Raw genomic sequence first — 24374 nt, forward strand, 5'->3', positions numbered from 1 at the left:
CCATATTGCACGCGAAGCCGCCTCCGCCAGCTCGGCCCCCGCTGCCTCCGCCTCCGCGGCCCGGCCCCACTCCCCATGACCGCCCCCGGCCGGCCGCAGCCGCGGTGCGGGTAGGGCCGAGTGGGAGCGGCTCCCGCTACTCCGGCTCCGCGCTCCCGAGTTGTCGCCGAGCCCCCCGCCGCCTCCTCCTCCTCCTTCTTCTTCTCCTTCTCCTCTTCCTCCTCCTCCCCACCCCCCAAACCTCCTAAACCCCCGGCCCGGCCTCTGCCCTCCCGCCGCCCGCAGCCATGACGTCCCTCACGCAGCGCAGCTCCGGCCTGGTGCAGCGCCGCACCGAGGCGTCCCGCAGCGCCGCCGCCGACAAGGAGAGGGGGGCCGGGGGCGGCCCGGAGGACGAAGACCGTCGGGAAGAGCCGGGAGACGACGAGAAGGGAGACTCCAAGGAAACGCGGCTGACCCTGATGGAGGAGGTGCTGCTCCTGGGCCTCAAGGACCGCGAGGTGCGGACCGTGCGGGGGGGGGTCCGGGGAGAGGGGACGCCGGTGACGGGGAGCGTGTGTGGAGGAGGGGGGATCTGCCGTGTGTTGGCTGGGCCGGGGCGCGGGTGGGTCGGGGGTGGCTCTGGAGGCCAGGGTTAGGGTGCCTGCAGGTGGGACGCGCAGCCGTGAGGCCCGGGCAGCCTTGCGGTGGCTGTGCTACTGCTGCTCGCCCGCCGCTGGGACGTGGGAGTCTGGGCTGCGTAACGCCTTGTGCCCGCAGGGCTTCGGGACGCTCGGCAGCCCTTTCTGAAAACGCTTCTGAGGCTAATGCGTGCGAAAAAGGCCGGAAAGTTGATGGAGACAGACATAATAAAAACGGGCCTCGAATCCTAAGCGGGTCAAAATGAGGAAATAGGTTTTTATGTAACTCCGTGTTTCAGTGAGTTTATGATATCCTTGTTTGTCGTGGTTGTGTGAACAGCAAAGCGTATTTCTATGGATGTGGTGGTCAGCTTCGTACTGACTTATCATTACGAAGTGATAATCAATACAAAGGACGTGCACACTGTGCAAAGCCTTATCAGGGAAAACAATTTGATATGCTGTGTGGTGAAGCACACCTTTGTTGTGATGCCTTTATTTTAGTTACTAGCTGTCACGTGTGCTTAATTAAGTGACCTGCTTAATTCTCTGTTGGTGTTGCAAGTAAACTAAAGAAGACTGATTTGGGTGGAAGTATCATAAACCCATTCACAAGCAGAAAATAACAAGAGGAAACTGCCAAGCAGTGTGTTCCTTGGCAGTGGGTTGCATCTAGAATAACTTGACTGGTTGATGTTGTGTAGATTAGGAAGTAGTTTTTCTAAATAATGGTAATTTTGTTGTTGGGGTTCTGTCTGTGTATATATCTGGTGCAATAACATGCTTTATTTCTCTCTCAGTCCACGTACTTCAGTTCACGTTTTTCTAATCCCATTTTTCCCAGACGGACCTTGCCATGGCATCACAGTAAAGTCAGCAGATACTCACAGAGATGTGTGCTTCTTCCTACTGATCCTGAAGATGTGCCTATGTGTGTTGCTCTTCTAACTCACCTGAATAGTTGCAGGGAAGAGTTGGGCTTGCTGAGTCAAGTCAGGATAGGAGGACTTGCTCTGAGAAAGATGGATTAGACTAGGTGAATTTCCAGCCCTTTTTTTGCTCACGTGTGGTAAATCTGCTGAATCCGTGGGTTCTGGGCTGTAAAGATTTCAAACTAGGGAGCATTCTGTCTGCTTAGAAAGAATGTACAGCACGAGTGTTTCCTTGTATATCAGAAGTTAGTAATTCATACTGGGCCTAAAAAATGCAGCTTTGCACTGCTAAATCATCTGACTTTTAGTATAAGTGGTGATGGTACATGCTACAGGTAATGCAGTGTTTCTGTGTACAAAAAAGGGAATTGATTGCAGTGGCATGGGTATTCGTGACTCCCTTGAGATTTTGCAGTTGAAACATCAGACAAGAAGAATGATGAGAATGATAATGTCATCTGTAGGGTGGGGGGCTTATGTGCACCAACTAGCACGCAGTTTCTGAGGCTGGTTAGGCACGAATCACTAGAGCCTGTGTTTTACTTCTGTGTCTGTACCTCTGTCTTTTATAGAAGTAAAGCTCTTTATCTTCAGGGTTTTTTAAATTTAAAACTAGATAAATTTTTGAAGATTTGGGGTTTTCTGTTGTTCTAGTGAGCAAAACAAATTTATTTTATGCAGTTGGGAATGCTTTTTATGAAGTTTTTACTTCCAGTAGAATTGATCCCCATTGACATTTGTTTGAGGCTTTCTCATGACAGCAAGTGGAGAAAAGTAATAAAAGGTCTATAAAGAACAACTGTGAAACTGCACAAAGGGTAAGAGACAGGCAAAAGCAGGTATGTGAGCTTTAATCTCAACTAAAAGCCAGTGAATCTGCAGTTGTCAATGTTCTTGTTTGACTGTATGCTGAATTACTTCATTGTGTTGGAATAGAATAAAAGTTACAAGACTGTACTTTGGTAAGAATGCATTTCCCTAAAAACAGTTACTTCACAAAAGTCACCGCTAACTGCATTGATAACTTAGCTTTGACAGTTTTGGAGTTAATTTTTTTAAACATTAAACAGTAGTGAATTATGGCATAACATGTAAATTTTATCAGGAATGCCTCGCGTGCCAGTGGACACTGTTTATAATTTCTTTGTATAGGTGGAAGAGCCTTTGCTCTTCGGAGAGCTTTACAGGAAGATTCAGACAGTGATGGAGAGGTGCGCTCAGTGTTTCTAGGAGATGGCAAGGTATTTGTGAGAATCCTGCTTTCGTGGCAGCACAAGGCCTTCAGCAGCCATCGCAGAGCTTGAGTTGTTGCCTGGTTGTCTCCGCACTGTTGGTTCAGCCATGAGCACATCCTGCTGCCCTAACAAACGCAGAGCACCTCATTCTTAATGCTTGAACACAATTAACAGCCTTTACACATGCTTCCTAGGCATTGTCTTTTTAATTTTTTTTTTTCTTTTCTGGTAAGTTTGATCTTATTAAAATGTGATTTATGTACATGGGCTGATTGTTCTTCTTTTTTTTTTTTTTCCACTGATGGTTCCTTTTCTGTATCTCCTATGTATTCATAACTATTTCTGTATTCCAAGGTTGAGACAGGTTGCAAGGGGTGTGTGCTGATATACGCACATGCTTGCATAAGGTGTCAAATGCTGTGTCCTTGGAGGAACAGATAATTCAGTGGAACAGAATGCATTACTGCAGTTCTAGAGGGAACATCCTTCAATAAATACCTGGAATCCCTCTGGAAATGAGGCTGCAAAGGGGAGTCTTGTTCATCCATCTAGAGCAGAGTAGTAGCCTGTTGCTACAGGAATAAAAAATACTGAAATAAAATACTTTGCTGTGTGAAGTTAAAAATAGTATTATGGTAGGATAGGTCAAAGCTGCGGTGAAAGGGAGATTGTTATATGGAACTTCTGAAGCATCTGAGGTCGTCACTGCCAAAAGAATTGAGTGGTAAACACTGACTGCTTATTTGTAAATGACAGCGAAAGGGCTAGTGCAGGCCAGTGGGCTCTTCAACAGTGGCTCTTCCAGATACTGTCCAGCTCTGTCCCATAGGAAGCTGGAAGGCTACAGAGTGCTCAGTAGCCATCCCTCTTTAAGTTTGTTGTTTTTTTTTTTTCTGTATGTAGGTTTTGTTTTGTCTTTTCCTTTTTTTCTTTTTGGACGTCTCTCTTGATAGTGGTTGGGAATCTGTTGAAATGCAGTGGTGCTTACAGCTGTTATATGTATCCTATGTCACAGCTAGATGAGTCAAAGCAGCGACAGAGGTTTATAGTTTAGATAATAATGCTAATAAGGTAAAACTCATATTTGATCTGTAACTAGTCTGTTGTTTGCTGAAAGAAAGCTCATGTGAAGTATGCTGAAATAAGTTGTACTACTGCCTGCTCCAACAGGGAATGTTTCTGGCTCTGTTATTTGTTCCTTTGGTGAAGCCTAAGATGTTATTTGTGAGAGTGAAGCAATATTCAGTCACTTAATTAGGTGCAGAAATTCTTTGGAATCTTTGCTCATGCTGGGCCTTTGGAAGCCTCTTTTATGGGTGAAGTTTCAGTGTTAACAGTAGAGTTACAGTGTAGCTTTTTGTCAAAATAACGTGAAGGCTTCTATGTTAAATTTTCATTCTATTGAAATAAATTATTTGGGAGTTGGTTTACCTGTTTCAAGTGTGTTGTTTGATGCTGATCAGGTTAGTGCTATAATGTTGTTTATCCTTAAAAAAAAATCTGAGCAGTTAGATTTATTAGTGAAATTCCTGCTAATCCTAAAGAGTTTTTCATGAAAAGTGGGGAAAAAAAATTACAACTTTTGAAATGGAGTGGTGTTTTGTCCAGTCTTAAATTTTGATTTTGTGATGATGCAGAAGGTTGTGGGGTTGATAATTTGTAGGCAAAAAAAAAAAAAAATACTGGTTTTGAAAAGTTTTGTTGTAACCTTCTTAGTTCTGCTTAAAAGAAAATCATATCCATGGTATAACAATGGAGGGGGGTAATGTCTGTGATTAAGTCATTCCTTTCCTAGTTCTCTGCCTTTCTGCCCTTCTTTCACCTCCCAACACAAGGTCTGAGCTGGCAGAAGATGAGAGGTGCAAGCTGAGGAGTACACGAATTCTGAGATGCAGTGAAGTGCCCCTTTACTGTGCTTGCCAGTAAATCCTCCTCAAGTCTTTGGAGGATCTGGAAGCAGCGTTATATCTATAAGTTGACTTTGTGTTGAAAAGGTGTTCATTTTTCAAAGTTAGGATGCAGTGTGTGTTATCCCCACTCCTCTAGCATGGCTAATCTGTGATCTGTATTATTTATTCATGAATAACTTCAAGTGTAGCATAATTCTTCCTTTCATCTCAAGTGTCTAGTGTAGGAAAACCAGACAAAAACTTATTCAGAGCCTTTCTAGTGATACATCACAATTTTTTAGTGCTCTTAATAAGGAAAGCTGTAACTCTTCTTCTTCTCTTCCAGCAAGCTGTTTTTCTGGCAGATTTTTTCATAATGTGTACCTGAGAAAGTACTGCTGGTTAGTCGTGGAGTAAGTAATTGTTGAACAGAAAAGCAGGGTTTTATTTTTAAAAAAAATATATATTTCCAGGGTTTGGGTTTTTTTGGTTTTTTGGTTTTTTTTTTTCTGTTCTTTTTTTGACAGCGAAGCAGTTGAGGCACCGATGCACTTAATTAAGCTGCATGTAATGGGCCTTCTTTGCAAGGCCGAATTGACAGCCTAAGAATTGCAGGCAGTATGTCAGCTATGAATTTTCTTCTCAGAGCAAGTGACTGCAGCACACGTTCACTGGTGTTGTGTTAGCTGGGGAAGGGGAAGCTAGTTCCCAGTAACAGTGCAGGTCAGTTTCTTTTGCATAGGCACATTTGCACTGAGCTTTTAGTGAGGAAGGTAAAAATATCAATTGTCTCACTGTGTACTGCTGCTGAGTACTTGTTTTTCCATAGCTAACCTGCTTGTAAAATGTCAATTTCAGTAATTTATTTTCTTTAGTTTCAGAATGAAATATTGAAATGTTACTGCAGAAAAATTTAACATGCATATTTCTGACATAAAAATAAAAAAATTCATAAAAACATGAAATAGAACAAAACTGTTCTCTTCCTCTAAAAGATGCTGCCTGTAAAGCTGGGTGTGTGGGAGCAGATAGGCGTGTTGTGGTATGAGGAAGACTGTTAGTCTCAGTGCAGAACCATGGGTTGGCCCCACCTCTTAACTTACATTGAACTACAGTATTTCAGCCCTTTTGTTTCATTTTGTTTGTGGTGAACCATTAAGATGATGAGTGGTATGCCTTGTGAGCTAGATCTTTGTAATTGAAAAGGCATTAAATGTTTGCAGGACTTACTGCTGTTTGTGGACATTGCAGGGTGCTGTTCATCACACCAGGAAGTTAGGCTGTTGGGCTTTTTGCATATCTTTCTGTTGCTAGTTTTCTTCCCATGTGTAAGCTGCTTATTGCTAAATATTTTATAATAATTTCCTTTTACAGTGTTTTTGGATAGCATTGTGTCATTATAGCCAGCCATTACCTGACAGGCTTGCAGTCTTTTGTATGCAGGCAGGTGTTGTACCATGGATTTTCTGTTTAGCAAACGGTCTTTCCAGTTTTTACTTCTGCAGATGCTTTTTTCTTCCCCATCTGACAGTCTTGACTAGGAGAGAATCATTCCTGTGTATTGACTTTCAGCACATTTTTTGCATGCCTTACTGGAGGAGGCAAGTATAGTACTTTCTGATTGGATTGAGTTATACAGCAGGAAGGGTGCCAGGGCTCTCTCTGAAGCACCAACTACAGCTGCTTTCCTATAGGTTATTTAAATATGGTTTCTGCTTTAGCAGCATCTGCAGGCTGTGTACAAGACTTTGCAGTTGGTACATTTTAAACACTAAATGGAATGACTTGTTCCTTTTAGTGCAAGAGCAGGGCAACAGGTGGATTTTTTCTTATCTCATAGAGAGAATGTTGTGACGTGGCATTCTTAGGAGATGGTCTGTTTCTTGCAAACTTTTTGCACCTGGGTAGATGAAACAAAGGCTGTTCTGAAAAACAACAAGCTGAAGGGATCTAGGGGAATTCCGACAATCTCATTTTGTACACATTTTTTAAAACCTCTAAGACATTGCTCTGGAAATTCATTATCTTCACAATGACTGATAAATAAAGATGGTTCACCTCCTTCAAACTTAATTACTCTGCTGCTCCTCTGTTTGTATTAACCCAGTGCTTTACTTTGTGCTTAAGTTGTCACAACTATGGAGGGGAGAAAAAAGGTAGGAGAGAAGGATGGCTGTTGTATTTAGGGGCTGATACCAGTATATTGGTAAGTCAAGAGGAGAGAGTTCTAATTGTGTTGCCTAGTCAATCCAAACCAGTTAAGCATCCCCCTATTACTTAGCCAGCATTAGACCCACTTTCTCTGCATTAGAAGGACGTACAGGATTTCAGCTCTTCTCTTTCTGTGAGAAGAGCCGTGCCATGTCTGGCTGAGGTGGAGTTAATTTTCCCTGCAGCAGCTGGTTTGGTATGCAGTTCTCCATTCGTGACCTAACCATTGCTGATAAAGGATCCTGTTAGAGCTGTTGCTGAAGGCTGCCCAGCAGCATCAAGGCCTTCCCTGTTTGTCCCTGGGGCGCAGTGGGAAGGCCTCACCCGCAGCTGTGGGGGAGTCTGCCAGGATAGCCGGCCCGCGGGTATTATGTGCCATATGGCCTCATGCGCGGCAAAATAAAGAGGGGGTGGGGGTCGTTGCTCAGGGACTGGGTGGTTCTGTCTTCCGTGTGGGAGGTGGTGAGCCGTTGCCTTTGCATCACTTTTTTCTTTTTTTCTTTCTTCTTTGCTTTTCTTATTAAACTTTTCATATTTCAGCACACAGGATTTTGACTGCACTGTGGGTTGTTTTTGTTTTTGTTTTTTTTCATTCTCACCCTATCCTGCTGAAGGGGAGAGAGCAATTAGTCATGGGGCTCAGCTGCCCGCCAGGGTCAGCCCAGCACCACTGGTGTGCTGTGTTGTACTGTGAGCTTCTGCTTGTTAAATTTGCACCTAGGCAGGATGTGATCTCTTTGTGTCTGTTCCTGCCATGTTTGCTTACTGCTGTGGGAAGATTCCTTTTGAATGAAATATCTGCTGTGGAGGATTTGAGCACCAGTTCTAATTAAACATTTCTTTCAAATTGGGGCCAGATTGTATGCTCAATGACAATAGCTGGTAGTGTAGAAATTAAGTTGCAGGTTATGGAACAAGCTTATTGCAAATTTTGCGCAGCGTATGGAGAACAGAAGTTCTCAGAAGGCAGTGTTGCATGAACTGCACATTAATTGAAGTAGCTGTCTGCTTGTGCATGCACCTAATCATGCCAGAAGTGAGGATTCTGTGTCTTTTGTTAAAGGTTCAGCACTGTGCATGGATAAGTTGCTTCCTCTTCAGCAAAGTTGTCTTTTAGATCTTCCCTTTGGTGAGAAGATACCTGAGTATATGTCTGTGCACATGCTTACAAAGCTGGGTGGTAGCATTTGGCTTTAATGCTTTCAGTAGTCAACAGCAATTGCTATTTGTTATTCTTAAATGCAATTTCAAGTCAGTCAAATAACTGACAAGTTTCTTGTCAACAAAATTATACTTTTCAGAGTATGTCTGCATGCTTTCCTGTAGTATTTCTACTGTTTGGCTGTCAGAACGCTTCAGAGACTTTCTTTACGACCTTGTGTTTATAACTAGACTACAATTTATATTCCAGTAAAATGGCTAATGATTTAAATGTCGCTGAAGTTAGAAAAAGGACTGCAGTTTGGCACTATGTTCTTCAAATTGTAGTATTTGAGCAGTTCTGCACTCAAGTTTGCTTTTCTGTCTTAAACCTCTGCAGTGCTGAGAAGGCACTGGCTTGCCTGAAAGGTAAGAATTGCTGTGAAGAGTTGGTTAAATGTAGGTTGGCACAGTTTCTTAGAGACAGTAAAGAGGAATCATTTTTTATAATTGCAAATTAAATATCCAGGTATGGAGCTGAAATGTTTTTGCTTTGACGCATCAGAAAATACAAAATATTCTCCTAGAGAAGTTTGTCTTGAATATTTTGAGTATTCTCAAATCCTTTTTTTCCATGTTACTGTGTTTGAGGTATGACTGATGAGGGATGAATGTCTCTCTAGTATTCTCATTTTTTTTCCAATTACGCAGATAGGTAGAATGGTTCCTTTTGCTGAATCTGAAATTATTTTGTACCAATTTAAGGGCATCTTGAAAAATGAGACTCCCTGTTTTCTTCACCAGATTTAAAGTGTACTCAAAATTACCCTCTCTGAATGCATTCCTATTAGGTGAAGCTGCGTTGTGCCATTCTTTAAAAGAAGTTGGTTAGGGAAGAAGTTAAAATTGAAATCTGCCAGGTGTTATTGTTGCCAAAACTAAAATCAATTTTTTGCACTTTAGGGAAACTTATTGTCTTAGAATCTAAACACAATGAAACAACTTTGAGCGTCTTCACCATAACAGGTTTTTGTTATTTGCTTGTCTTTTAGGTCCATAATACAGGGAAGAGAAGGATAAACAATGAGTGGAAATGAAGGAAATGATTATTGAAGAATTCTTAAGCAAGACTCTAACCCTGAACATTTTCTTTTCAGCTAAACATGAGTAGGTTGGGCTGAGACCGTGCAGATCCCTTGCAAAGGAAATTGATTTGGGTCTTGGCAGAGTATACTGCCACAGAAGCTGAACTTGATGTTATGTTTTAACTCATTTGGCATCGTGCACAACTGTAGTGTTACTGCATTTCTTAGGTTGGATTTCTTGGATTTCTTAGACACGGATTTTCTTAGAGGTAAAAATATAAAAATAAAAAATCTATAGCTTTTGTACGTAGAGATCAGTATATGAGCTTTGAACATTTTTGGAAAGTAAGAGAGACTCCCTGAGTCATTAAAGGACATACAGATTTTGACCACATCTGCTTTTCTTGTTTAAGACTTCCACTGTCAGCTGCAGCTTCTGTGCTGTTAAGCTCATCTACAGGAACATTAAACTACAGTAACATGCCTTGGAAAAGATAGAATGTATTTTTTGATTCTTTGAAGGTGAAAATGAATTAGTGTTGTAATAAAACATACCTGTACTGAGGTTAGCCCAGTATTATTGTGACAATTCAAACAATTTTACACATTCCAGCCTGTCTTCAAGTTTTGTTACAATTAAGCTTTTCCTTTCTCTTCTATCATCGTTATGTATTGTTTGCATTTTCCCCCAGCTCCTTATGAATGTGGTTAGATATGCTAGTAAAAAGACTTTCAGTTGGTTCTTTCTGGAATTAGGGTGCTTTGCATGTTTACAGTCTCTCTAAGGTTCCTTGAAGAGCTGGCTGAGGACTTGACAGAGGTCCACTTGAGGACCTAGTTAAGGAGAAACTCATGCTGGCTGTTCAGGAGAGGAGTAGAGCAGAACTAGCATAGAATTGCCATTATATTCCTGTTATGTCTCCTCTACTTGCAGTGAACTATTGGCACTTTGAAGATTATTAACTGATAAAGCTAAATTTCCAGTTTTCCTGCTTATGAAGAATTAAATATATGTAGGTCTGTAGTAATTATATAGAAGTGGTACTTGAAATAATTGTTTAGACATTAAAATGGAATTAGCACATTTGTTAAGTATATAGTTTTACACAGTAATTAATTTTGGAAAAAAAAAATAAAGAAACATGTAAGAAGCCAATAAAGCAAACAGTGTTACATCATTTCAGTATTTGTACAGGTCAGAGACACAAGTAGCATTTTTGCAGTGCTTCTGGTAGCTTAACAGCTTTCATAACTTTTGTAGCCACTTTTCTGCTATTTCTGTGTGAAGATGTTTGATTCCGAACAATTCCTGCTAGTGTGGTGTTATATATTACCTAAAGTTATGCTGCCCAGCCATGCTATGCTGACCATGGTTTTGCAAGTGTTGATTTGTGGGATTCAAATTATCAGAATGAGCATGCAGTTATTTCTTGAAGCACTGACCTGTTTTTCCTATTTGGGTCATTGAGAACTTAAGAAATTTTGCTTTTTTTGTACTTAGTGTTCATTTCTTACTAAAATTGTTTGCTTATTTTTATGTCGAGAAGCTTCTTGCAACAATTTTCTGTAAGAACAAACGTAGGTAATTTTTTTTAGAAGACTTTGTTATTCTGATATAAGCATTTCCTGCTCTAAAAAGGAACGTTGAAGTTTTTATGATTGGCTGCAGAAGTCAGGTACTGGTTTTGTTGGACAGATGCTTTGATGAGTATGGTCAGTGTTGAATTAAGCTTACATTGCATCAGTCCTCCTGACTTGCACTGAAAATTCAGCAGTTGTATTTGTTCTTCTTTGTAGAATGATAGTATTCCTAAATGAATCACTTTGAAGGGGCTTCCTTATCTAAGAAGCCTGTATTACAGCAGCTTGGTTATTGACTTCGATTTGCATAAGATTTTTTGAAGTTGCAGTGTCACAGAGGATAGATTTACTTACCTGCAACAATACCGGGCAATATTTCCTAAGCAGCAATTTTACTTTCAGCAGTGTTATGTAAAGGTTCTGAATTCAAGGTTCCCATTCTGTTCTTTGTCCTCTTCTGCCCTTCTCTGCTGGGATATCCATTTAGTTGCAAGATGTGATAGAAATACCTGAGGAGATGTAGTGTGTCTGTAGAAGAGTATTGATGGCAGATGCATTAGGAATTCATAAAATGAACATTTTAGGTCAACATAAAGAAGTGAAATTTTGTTAAAAAACACAGTTTGTAATAAACCAGATACTTGCCTTATCCTTTTTGTATACGTACTGCTTTTAGTTGGTATTTTACATGTTTGAATATGAGAACAGCTTTAAGGAAATGTTGCAGTTTTTGAAATGATTATGGCTGCTTTTAAACATTCAAAATGTTAGTAATGATTGCAGAGGGCCTACATAAAAATAAACAGTATGTTAAGGTGGTTCTCTTCTTTGTGAGAGTTATGATAGCCCCATGCTCCTTAATTTGCTAGTACTCTTCATTAAAAACAAAATGCTTAAAGAAGGTGAATTCCATTAAACATCATAGTTGCGAAGCAGAAAATAAAATCTGTTGTAGCAATTTTAGAATTTATGCTTGCAGAGAATGCAAGGGAAGGGCAGCAGCCATTCTTGGTGTGGAAACAGTGGCTGAAAAAGTTTTAACCCACTGCAGTGCGCCTGGACGGTGTATGCAGTTACCCCTGCAAAAATCAGATACTGTTTATCAGCAGCAGTTCAGGTTCTGTCGGACTGCCTATTTTCGCCTGGCTCTCAAATGGCTGTAAATGAAGACACAGAGGAGGAATTACCTTCTCAGGTTCAAGGAGTTTTGTGCAAGGTTGAGGTGAAATGCTGTGATTTTAAAAGTCGCTGTAATTGAAATGAGACTCCTGAAGGAAGAGCAATTGAAATGATATATGGAAAGTAGTGGTTTCAAAGTGATTCTTATGCTGTCAAAATGATTATGCACTGGGGTATTGTTTTGACCTCTGTTTCTTTTCCTGCTTTTCTTTTTTCCTCCCTGATGTTTATTGCTGCTGTGTTAAGAACTTCTAAGTACTTAAGTGAGTACTAAGGGAGTCTTTCTCTCATTACTGGGATGGCTACTCAGTGATCATTTGAGTTTTCTTGCTTCATTATGCATCATGCTGTGTAAATGCCATTTCTTTATTGCGCAGTGCAGCTTATTGTTTATATCATACTGTTTTGCCTTAGCCTACAAATAAATCAAACTGACTGAGTTCTTCCAAGTTCTACATCTGATGTATCTGGTCCATCTGAAATTATACATCTGCTGGCAACTGTTTTTCCTTTTCCTCATCTTTGAAGGAGAGGTGAGCCACCTTGTATTTCTTGTGTTTCCAGAACTGTGGTTCACAGACAGACCATGACATTTCCAGCGTTGTGTCTTTATTATGCTGGCATGTTAATTTAGTGAAACTTATTGAGGAGACCTAGTACATTTGAGCTCAGTAATGCCCCACAATGCTGTCAGGCCTGGAATGTTTTTCAACATGTTTGTCATCTGTGATTTCTAAGAACTTAACGTAAAAATAGTCTGCCAGTATCAGGAAGAATAGAAGCCAATGAAGAAACTACTGCTTGGGAAAACTAGATATCTGTTCATATATAAACATCATAGTTTTATGTTTTAGAGGCCTTATATGGCTGCCATTCACACAGTGTTTGAATGCTGTGCTGAAGTAAGAAAAGTACAGGCAAAATCCTGAAGAGTTCAAGACTAGTAGCTATCTTTAAACACCCAAGAAAAGATGGTTGAATATCTTCCTTTGAGATCCCCTTTTAATGGAAAAAAGACTACCTGTAAATAGAGAATTTACTGTGCACTAACGTGGAGGCTTTCTTTGATTATGCCTCCTATTTGAGAAACCCTGATTTTTTGGGTTTCGTGGTCAATAATTCAGTTTATTGTTTTGTATCTAGGACTTTGAACCCCTCAGGAGCTGTGATTGTTATTTATCTTAACTTTCTGTTACTTACCAGCTTGGCCAACTTCTCTACCGGTAGAACTGTTGTGGATGAAAAGTGCTTCAAAAATTGCATTCCTTACTAAATTTTTGAACTCTTTTTGTTTGTGTATTTTGTAAAAGAAGAAGAATTCGGAATTTCCTGAGTACAAGCATGTCTGATTTTTAGGTAGCTCCCCTTTATGTGTTTCATTTCAGTTTTGTTACAGTAGATCTTTTGTTCCCCTTTTAAACAGGGAGGGAGTACTGTGAGGATGGAATATAAAATGAAAAGGTTTTTAAGGAGAGAAATTTAGATTGGGTGACATTACTTTGTGTGCTATCATGGAATGGCTTGAGTTGGAAGGGACCTCATGGATCATCAAGTTCCAACCCCCCTGCCACAGGCAGGGCCACCAACCTCCACCCTTAATACCAGACCAGCCTGCCCAGGGCCCCATCCAACCTGGCCTTGAACGCCTCCAGGGATGGAGCATCCACAACCTCTCTGGCAGCCTGTTCCAGCACCTCACCACTTTCTCTGGAAAGAACTTGCCCCTCACATCCAGCCTCAATCTCCTGCCCTTCAACTTAAAACCATTTCCCCTTGTCCTGCTGTTACCTACTGTTGTAAAGAGTTGACTCCTCTCAGAAGCTCTGCTGTTATGGCTCTTCATAAATGTAAATGAGTCTGAGTCAGAGCTGAGTCTTCAGCCTAGCACTGACCTTAATACTGACTGTTATTGAGTCTGCGGAGCTGAAGATGAGCCTGAAGGACTTGTTCTCTTAATAAATGAATTTATTTTTTTAGCAAGTGGGTCATATTAACTCTCAGTAACCTTCATGGACTACTACATAGCTTTATGATGTTTTTTAATGAAGACTTAGAAAGCTCACATTCATTTGCTGTGGCTCTGTGATCTGTAAAGTAATCAGTAATAGCTTGAGACTTGCTACATTAGGTAAGGAAATGCACTGAATGCTACAGTCTACCATGTGCTGTGGAAGGTTCAATAAGCAGACAGCCTTTACCAACTGCTTTAAGCATGGTTTGTGTTACTACGAGTGTATCTTGAAAGCATCAGGGTTGGAGCTCCGCAACTATTTTTCCTCTTTTCTTATGAATCTGTGATGTTTTTCAAAGTTCTCTGCCATTTTCTGATCCATGCAGAGTGTAGTAGAACTTCTAGTTTCCTATTATGAGATAATTGAAGAACTGGAGAGAGGGTGTCTTTCTATAAAGAGGTTTTTAGTAACTCTTATGGGCAAAACAGTTTTCTGAAGTAGCTTATTACATGGTCCCACTCAAGTCTTTTGTCCTCACTTTTAATAGGAAGTATTTTTGAACTTTCACTCTGCAATGTTAGAAACTTCCTCAGTCAGTATTTTGAGATGATGTCTACAAATGTAAAACAGCATCTGCAATTCTGTTGTATTTCTTTGCTTTGCTACTAGCTGGCTTTAATTTATGCTTGAGCCAGAATACTGAACTTCTTTTTTGACGGAACAGGCCTCACAGCTTTTTGAAACTGAGTAAACCAATAAGACAGGTGGATATATGACTGCTCACTGACTGTTTAATACTAAAGTGAAATATTTCTGAATTTACGTTCAGGTTTTTGAAGTAACATAAGTTGTGTATAAATCCCTAAAACATTTTGACAGTAAAAGATGCCATATGCAGTCAGTTGTTCTGGTCGTGTTAGTCTTCTCATTCTGATTGCTTATGTACTTAGTTGTAGTGGTCATTACTGCAGTAGCTTTGAGGGTCTGAGATGGAGTAAGTGTTACCACTAGATTGAAGTTCTTTTTTAATGTATTCAGATTCCGCTTAAAGTATAGCTTTGTGAAGTTTGAGATTCAGGAGTCTTGGAGGTAAGTAGGGTAAAGACATTAAGAAGCAAGTGAAGGTGTCAAGGGACGCTGGTAGACCTTTCCAGTCAGGGTCACTTCCTTTCTATGGGGTATGTGCATCAATCTGGACTCCTGTTACACTCTGCATGCCAGCATTTCTAGGATGTGGCTTCCTGTGTGTGGTTGCACATTTTTGTTTACATACCCCAGCTTTTGGATTCCTACTGCACGTAGGAGGAAGCTCTAGGAGTTTTGCTTAGTTCAGCGTTGCTCAGCTTTTTTGATTACTTTATTGGTAAGGGTTGCTTGAATGTGTGCCAGTATAATCATGTGGCTTTTTCCCCTTTTAAAGTGAAAACAAGAATAAGATGACTGCTCACCATAAACAGTGTAAATATGTTGTCTGCCATCTTGTCTGCCACGTATACCTGAATAGTTATAGTAAAATCCATGACGACCATAGAAACTCAGTCTCTGTTAAATGCAGATGTGAGAATTTAATATCTTATTGTCACAGGAGCATGTAGCAGGGAAGCAAGCTGCTATAGGAGAAAGGGCGTTGTGAGCAGATGGTGTAGACATGCAGCTGAAGAGTCAAAGTAAAGGCAGGGAATGGAGGATAATGCAGTAGGGTGGGTGACACAATGGTTTTAGAGCCATGGTCAGGAAATGGGTGGTGTTCAGTAGGTAGAAGCTGTGGTGATTAGTGGCTTACTGGACAGAAGACCTCTGAGAGCTGGGAAGTGGGTAAGAGAACAAAGTGAATGGGTACTTCATTGTGTGATGAGAGATTAATGTTTTAATGAGCATGGATTTTGGATAACCTATTTCTTAAATAGAAAGAGGATGTTAGTCTTAGCTCTGTGCTTTGCTGTACTCTAGCGGAAAGCTTGAGCTTTCAAAGTTAATATAATTGCAAGTTTCCACTATAAACTTTTTTTATTTCCCTTTATGCTTGTCTAGCAAAACTATTTTCTATATTGGAATTCCTAGGCTATCTCAAAAGAAAACCCCTTTTCTACTGTGTTTCTGTAAATAAACATGATGGTTGTAAGCAGGCTAAGGATCATTGAATCAGTGTAGATTTAAAATTGTCTTGTGAGCTGTTCATAGCTTTGTGCTACACTGATGCAATTGCTGTCAGATAAAAACACTCACTACATTTTAAGTCTTCCCCACCACCATTGCTATCAACTTTAATGAAAATAAGTATTTCACTCAGTTAGGATGTTTATAAAATTAGCAGAGGCTTGTAGGAAGAGAGAAAAATATTTGGTGTTGTATTGCTGGGAATATTGATGTTGTTTGAGAATATCAAACAGTGAAATGACTGGTGCCTGTTTGTAGTGATCTTTGTTCTTTAAGTATTTTGAGACTGCTAGCTGTTTGGAACATAACATAAAAACAGTGTTAAAAGTCAAACTGAATCCTTATTGTCTTCAGTACTCTTTAACCAGCAATGGCCAGGGACTAACATGCACAGAAAGACTTCCAGTGCATGCTGTGTACTTCTGTGGAAATCTCCCAGATTGTGTACTGCTTACAGAACCCATTTAGAAGCTTTCTTCTAATAACTTCCATCTTCCTGTGAAAACAGTCTAATTCTTATGTAGACAAGAAATTGGCCTTTGACAGGTTAAAAAAAGATAATTTCAGTTGCCACCCTCTATTTCTTGTCTGGAAAAAGGAGAAGTAATTGTTTCTTGTGCAGTTCTACAAAGCTGTTCTTCCTCTCTGCATGTTCTCTCTACCCTTTTCATTCTTCTTTTCTTCACTGTTCACCTCTTTAACAGATAGTACTATAATGCTGACCACTTTTGTTTTTCTTTTGTTTACTTTGTCTACATGTATCATTTGAGGTAGATGATTGTGGAAGATAAATGCCTGCTTTTACTTTGTTTCAGCTACACCAGAAACTTCCAGTTAATTTAAAGGATGGTTTAGTGAGACCGCTGTGTGCTAACCTTACCTTCTCTGAAGGTTCCTTCAGTTGACTGACATCTTTGCAGTAACCCTGAGCACGGTCAGTCAGTCCATCTGCTTGAACTATCTAGAAAGACCAATTTAACAGATTGTAAAATGTTTAGGATGTCACTGGCTGTTATAGAATACCTTGTTCCTTACCGTGCTAACATAATCTGTGTCTAATGAGATGTTCCTTTTCTTGTGGATACCCTGCAAACTTTGAGCCTGAAAAAAAAGTTGAGGCAATGTACCTTCTTGTGACTTTAATGTCATGGAACTCAGTAGACTAAGCAGTTCCCTTTTTGAAGATCATAATCCTTTCGAACTGATTTTTAGGATTGCTTCATTAAATCATCAGATGGTTTTGTAGTCTCCATCCTCGTAGAGTTTTCAAGACCTGCTTGAATAAAACCCTGTATGATTTGGACTGACTTCATAGCTGAACCTGCTTTGAGCTGAAAGTTGGAACAGAGACTTTGTGAGGTCCCTTCTGACCTGAATAATCCTAGGATTGTTCATTTATCTACATCCCACAGTCTGTGGTCATACATGTTGGATAATTGCTGAAACAAAGGATTTAATACTGAGTAATTGCTGTCGTCTCCTTGGCAAATACTTCAAAAATAAATTCATCTTTTCTTACTAAACAAGGGAATAATTTCCAGGACTTAAACTGTTCACTTAACAGTACAATACTTAGTAAGTATAAAGAAATACTCATTTATTAAGTCACAGCTGTTTGTCCAGTAGATTTTTAGTATGTGTGTATCTTGTCTGATTTCAGAAATTATTTTTTACTTGAAAGGCGTAATTGGTTTGAAATTGAATGTAGGAGTCATCATTTTATTTCATAAAGCAAGTACTGCACCTTATCTTACATGTTTGTTTTTCTTCTAAGACAGAACTGGTCTGATGCCAACCAAAAAGTTGGTGGAATGGCTGACATCTGATAGTAGCTGATTCTCACAAAGATCCATTTTGAGTAAAAAGACTGGTAAAATAACTTCCAAAATGCATTTGGGGCCTTATACTTACGGCCTTTTAGGTGAAGATCTAATATTTCATTAACAACTTCCTAGAAATTCAGTGTTCCTGTGGAATTTTTACAACTATTACTCATTTATAGAATATAGCTCTTGAAAACATCTAAATCCGAAGTGGAAACAAGTATTATGTTCTTAGAAATCTGTATTTAATGGCATGCATTAGCTGGGGAATGGTTTGTGTATGCTGTAGTGGACTTCTGGTATGTCTGTCTGGTGTCTCTGACAGATGTCATTTGCAAATACTGTAAGGTTGTGTTAATTTGAGCTAGTCTTAGTTACTGGCTAGGGTAAATTTTGAGTGCTCTCCTTTTTTCTGTTGTTTCCTGTAATCCAAAGTGACTGTTTTCATGGACAGGATGCATTGCTACAGGATTTTTGTAAGGCCTTTCTGGATCATACCACTGTTTTTGCAGTCATTTATCAAAAGGCAGATCATTTCTCAAAATGATTTTGTTCTGTCTTAGCATTACAAAACCAAAAAGAACAGTGTTGGGTGTTTAGTGATTAAAATAGAATCCTTTTTATAAGTCTTCGTCACTGCATGCAAGCAGTGAAGTACAAAAACCAATAAATGCGTGTTTCTAACTGGTAAGTAAATTTACTGGATCAAGTGTTCTGTTCTGCCGACAGCTATCAGTGCAGAAATGTAGATGAAGCATAAAAGGTGTGATGTGGTTCATAAAATAAATGTGGTTTGCAGTCCACATGAGAAAAGTATGCCTCATGTTTCGGAAATATTAATGTTTTCAGGGGGTTTAGATGACAGTAGTAACTGTTCCAAATACTTATTTGGAAACTTTTTGTTTTCTTTTGGTTTGCAGTTGTCGAATCACCAATGTGAATGTGACCTTCAACATAACCCAGTCCAACTGTCCATCAATCACCAATATTTCGTATTTTCCACTAATCCACATCCCTCAGTACAACATCTGCATGTTTCTTGAACACCTGAGGGATGGTGACTCCACCACCTCCCTGGGCAGCCATTCCAATGCCTGATCACTCTTTCACAGAAACTCTTCCTAACATGCAACCTGAACCTCCCCTGGTGCAACTAGAGGCCGTTCCTTCTCATCGTGTCACTAGTTACATGGAAGAGGAGGCCAACCCCCAGCTCGCCACAATCTCCTTTCAGGGAGTTGAAGAGAGCAGTAAAGTCTCCCTCTTCTCCACTCTGAACAGTCCCAGCTCCTTCAGCCATTCACTGGACCCCTCACAGCTTCACTGCCTTCTCTGTACACACTCCAGGGCCTCAATGTCTTGTAGTGAGGGCCCAAAACTGAACACAGTACCTGAGGTGCAGCCTCACCAGGGCTAAGTACAGAGGGACAAACACCTCCTGCTGTTCACAGGATGCTGTTTCTGACACAAGCCAGGATGACATGGACCTTCATGGCTACCTGGGCACACTGCTGGCTCGTGTTCAGCTGAGCATTGACCAACACCTCCAGATGCTTTCCCTCTGCAATCTTACAGCCACTTTGCCCCAAGCATGTAGCATTGCCTTGCGTCACTGTACTCTGTTCAGCCTGGGAAATCTGGTCTTCAGTTTGTGCTGATTGCAGCATTTGTTTAATCTTTCCATTTACAAGATGTTCTCTATCTTACTTAATGTTGATAATCATTATTTCAGTGCCATGTTGTTTATGGCATGTTTCTGTTTATCATGAAACTCAGATAAGCCTGTGAGATATTAGTAATGCCAAGCGTCTGATGTCTTAAAAATATGTTAGATTTATTTTGATGTATATGAACTCGGTGGCCTACCTTGCTGGTTTTTTTTTTCTGTCACTTTCTTGAAGCTTCCTAGTTCTTCAAAAAATTGACAAAACCTCAAAAGTAAGAAAATTTATCTGTTTCTCTTTAACGTTTACAGTATAGATACGATGGTTTTTTGTCATAAAAGTTTATGAAGGCAAGGTAACTGCTTAGAGTACACAGCATGTTTCTTTTTCTGTTTGTTTTCAGGTGCAGGTGGAAGTATCTGACTGTCTTTCATTCTTCACAGGGTTACACATCCTTCTGGAATGATTGCATCTCCTCAGGATTGCGTGGCTGCATGCTAATTGAACTTGCGTTGCGTGGACGTCTTCAGCTAGAGGCTTGTGGAATGAGGCGCAAAAGTCTGCTGACTAGAAAAGTAGGTGGAGTTGTGGTCAGTTTTGCTTTTGAGTTGTGTTTCAGACAGTGCAGTAGCTATAAATTACAATCAGTTGTAACAAAACAGGCTTTTTAATATCTGGTTAGAGGTTGAGTAGTGACTTAAGCTGCATGCATAGAGTTTAAACAGCGAGCTGAAGTGCCTTGGAAAATTTTCTGTACTTGTTCACAGCTCCTGTTTGTTCTCATTGACATGTTCCTGCTGCACTTGGGAACCTTTCATAACCAGTTGGCAGTAGTGGTGGCCTGGGTGCCATGGCAGCAGTTGCTACTAGGAGCCAGCAAACACCAGCTGTGATCTGCTGAAGGAACTGGCTCTTGTAGCATGAGCGAGATGTGGGCTGGGCCTGATAAGGACAACTCACTGGCAGTGTGCTAGATGCATCCTGAATTGTAATAGGAGGTATCTCTGTGATTTGGTCCCTGGGAATGCTCAAATCTGTCTAGCTAAAATGGTTTTGGTCACTTATGTTTAAGGTGGGTTTTAAGGTTCCTGATTGAATTAAGCTGAAGATTAGAAGCTTTAATTTATTCCTTCTGCTGCTGGATTTTTCCTTTACAAAATGTGCAAAAGTTCTTCGAAGAATTTTTACTTCATCAGCTTTAGTGGATATTTTTAAAATAACTTTACTGAATGCATGGTCAGATATTTCTATTCACCACAAATAAATTCTCTTTTGTGGGCTATTTCTCTATCAATATTATGCTTTGCTGATTTTTTTTTTTCTTAAAGGAGAGCTTCCAAGTTCCCCAAACATCTCTCAGCTTCCCTCTTTACTGAAGAATTGAACCTCTGTTGAGGCAAACAGCTCCTACTTCTTTTAGGTTTATGTAAGCATATTCAGCACTTATTAGTTTGCACAATCTTTTTTTCCCCCACAAAGCTTTTGGCTCCTTAGGCATTCAGGAATGTTCTTTAGCAGTTATTTTCTTTCTGTGCAAACTTTGTCAGGTCTGCTTAACTGAAGTTTTAACTGTGCTTTTTAGGAAAATAGAAAAATAACCTGTGCCATACCTTTACTGCAGCATACAAACCAAATTCTTGTATTCCTCCTTATTTTTAAGCATGTGATTTTGGGGTTTTGTTTGTCTGGTTTTTGACTTTTTTTTTTTTCATCTTTTAAGGAAAGCTGAAAGCTACATAACGTTTTAATGCTTTATTCTTTCTGTTGTTGAACAAAACAACAAATCTAGAGATTGCTTTGCAGGCAAGAGAGTTCTTTGGAGAAGATTTAATATAAAATTCAAATGCAATTGATTTCTACCTAAGGAACTTTGTGCAAGTAAAATTCCTAACTACTGATATATAGTCTGGTGTTTCTTCTCTCCTTCTTCACTTCTCTGTACAGAAATCGTTCTTGTATTGTTTCCTGTGTTATTTCAAGTCTTGCAGTGTTTAATATTGTGTAGCTGTTCTGAGAACTCGGTTCTCTGATTTGTAACTCAAACTCAAACCATGTTATCGTTCCAGCCATGTTCTGAAGGGGAAAGCTTAACTTTCAGTTATGTCAGTTGGTGCTGCAGCTAAGAAGCGCAGTTCTGTCTTTGCAAGGAGGCTTTTTTTGAGTTTCCCTTTAGCTGTTAATACTGTTTGTGCAGCCTTATCAGGTAATCACTCTGTCTTAAAACTCATTCACTTCTCTGCTCAGTTAAATTTTTACTTGAATCATTGTCTTGATCTTGTCATCAGAGGTGGAACACAAGCAATAAGCTGAGGGGGAACAGCAGGACTAGTTTTTTGGACAGTATGCAGGATCGTAACTGTGCTTAAATGCCAGATACAGATGAAACTAAGAAACTGGCAGAGAGGTGATGAACTTTAGGAAAAACTTCTGATAGCCACTGTGACTGGTCTCTGTGTTGGTATGTCCTAGTGAATTTGTCTGGAGAGTATATAGTCACTGTATTATTTCAGAGTTCTATCTACTGGTGTCACAAAGAAAGTTGAGGTTTGTATGTAAATAAAATAATTTCTAAGACTAATGGTTGTTGAAGATGGAAAATGGAATTTTGTGCTGCCTTTTACCCTTTCAGAAAGCAAAACCAATAATTACAGCTTTTTTTCTTGAAATGAAAGAAATCTCAGGAAACCCTTGGATTAACCTCTGTTTTATAATTGACAATTCTGAGCAATTCATGCGTGAGTGATTTTTTTATTGTTATTACTAAAACTAAGTAATGAAGAGTTCACTCGGGAAATTAGTGCATGAGGTGCTTAATCTTCAGTGCTGCTTAATTGCAGAACGATGTTGTGGAAAATGCAAATTAAATACTTTATACTATTGAAATATTCTTAGTGGCTGGATAAGAGGCACATCCAGTATGTGATAAATTCCTGAAGAATTGGAGTAAAGAAAGATTTCTGCAATAGGTCTAAGGATCATAATCTCTGAGTAATCAGGTTTGTAGCTTCTTTACCTTTACCTTTGTTCATCTATTAAAAAGAGGAAAAAATATTCCCCCATGTGGATACTTTGTCTTCTATGATGGTTCAATTCACAGCATGCCCAACTCACTCAATTTCCACTCTTCTTGTGCTTCAGTGACTCTGGAAAGAATTAACCGAAAGATATTAGTCAGTAAATCCTTGTCCAAGAAGGCAGATTTGTGAGTAGAGGAAAAAGATGGTAGAGCTCCCCTTACTGCATGTCTCTGTGTGCTGAGAGAGCAAGAAGAAAAAATACTGTGGAATTGTAAAGCATAATTGTAAAATATATATATTTTATATATTTATATATATATTTTACAATTATATATATATATTTATATATATACACACACACACTTTTTTTTTTTTTTTTTTTTTTTTTTGAGGGGAGGATAATTGAAAGAATCTGTTTAGGGATCGTTCTGTTTAGCAGAGAATTGAGAAGAGACAGTGCTCTGAGTGCCTTGCTGCAGAGATAAACTTGGGGGCAAAAACCACCACATTTTGTGGCTTCACAAGGGCTCAGAGAGACCTGATAGAGTTGAATGGAAGATTGTGCTCCTTGTAGCTTTCCTCTAAGTGCCTGTATGTTTAGGCTCATTCTGTCATCATGAATCATGTGCTGACTACCTTCTTAAGCTTCCTTGCAGTGGTAATAAAAGGTTTCTTCACTCCATGTAATCAAGGGAAGCTGTTTTCTAAACTTTGTAAGAGATTTTCTATGTGTTGTTTTTTTGCTGATCTTTAAAAAAAGGCATGAAAGGTTGCTATTAATAGAACACAGTGTAGCAACCAAAAACAGTTGAAACTTGCTCTGATGTATTTAGAGAATAGAAACTTCCAGAAGTTCAGAAAAACATGGTGTGAAACTGGAAGAGATTTGATGACTTGGTGTGTGTGTGGTTAATGAGGTTTTTGAGTTAAGCTGAGCTACAGGCTTGTAAATCAGAAAGATGCACGTGTTCGGGTTTGTTTTTAGTAGGGTTTGTCTGGACTAAAATTAAACTCTAAACTCCTGATTGATACCCACTTTGCAAAAATATTTTGCATGATTTATTTTTATATCTAAGCAAATCTAATTCTTCTTAGCCTGTCATTGTTGACTGTTCCATTCTTGCTGATTTTATTCAAATTTCAAATTGAGTGCTTTATGCATGCTGTCTAAAATGGAAATAAAGTTCCAGAAATGACCTGATATCTATATAGAGATCTTTCCTGTGGTTTTCCTATTAACACAGCTTAGAATGAAATTTTCAGCTTGCTAAAGGACTTCCTTTTTGTTGATTCATTTGACTTGCAGCCTGCTGCTGGAGGGTTTTTTGTTTTGTTTTTTTTCTGTTCTGAATTACATAGTGATGCATTGAATCTTTCATGTGCTCCTGGTTTCTCATCCTGACTAAAATACTTGCATTTCTTTCTCATTTCACGTTGTTGTCTTTGGACATATCTCTGGTTAAGGATAATCTTGACATTACAGAGCTGTCCCACTCATTTTGTTCTGTTCATCTGCAGACTATGAAAACACAACTCCTCTGTAGCTTATAGTATGGATTGTTTGATTGACAGAGCTAAACTTGGGCTGTATTTCTTTGGAATACTTTAAGCTTTTTCTATGTGATAGCAGGCACCTTCTGACTATTGGGAAGCTTTGCCCAAAAGTAACATTTCTTACCTGCTGCTTCTCCTGTAGATGTGGAATTGTTTTGATGTGGTTGAGTTTTTCTTTGTTTCCTGTTATTTCTTTACCTGCATATAAAGTGCCAACTGTGAAACAATTGCCAGATTTAATCATTTGCATAAGCAGCTTTGTATCTGGCCATTAGTCTTTTCCTGAAGAAATACTGTTGTGGGAAAGAGGAATATCTTCCTTATTAAATACATTG

At 39.5% G+C, this 24374-nt stretch overlaps 1 protein-coding gene across 1 annotated transcript in view; it reads left to right on the top strand.

The window, feature by feature from the left end:
• The first annotated feature begins 272 nt into the window (after positions 1–272).
• GOLPH3 (golgi phosphoprotein 3) overlaps positions 273–24374 on the top strand; it is a 29739-nt gene continuing 5637 nt past the window's right edge. The window contains exons 1-2 of the mRNA XM_042875205.1: positions 273–500; positions 19912–20043. Of these exons, the coding sequence (XP_042731139.1) occupies positions 288–500; positions 19912–20043 (345 nt within the window). The 5' untranslated portion in view covers positions 273–287. The remainder of the gene's footprint in view (positions 501–19911; positions 20044–24374) is intronic.

This window comes from Lagopus leucura, unplaced genomic scaffold (assembly GCF_019238085.1).
Source record: "Lagopus leucura isolate 7727_CA_CO unplaced genomic scaffold, USGS_WTPT01 Super-Scaffold_100014, whole genome shotgun sequence".
Classification (NCBI taxonomy): Eukaryota; Metazoa; Chordata; class Aves; order Galliformes; family Phasianidae; genus Lagopus; species Lagopus leucura.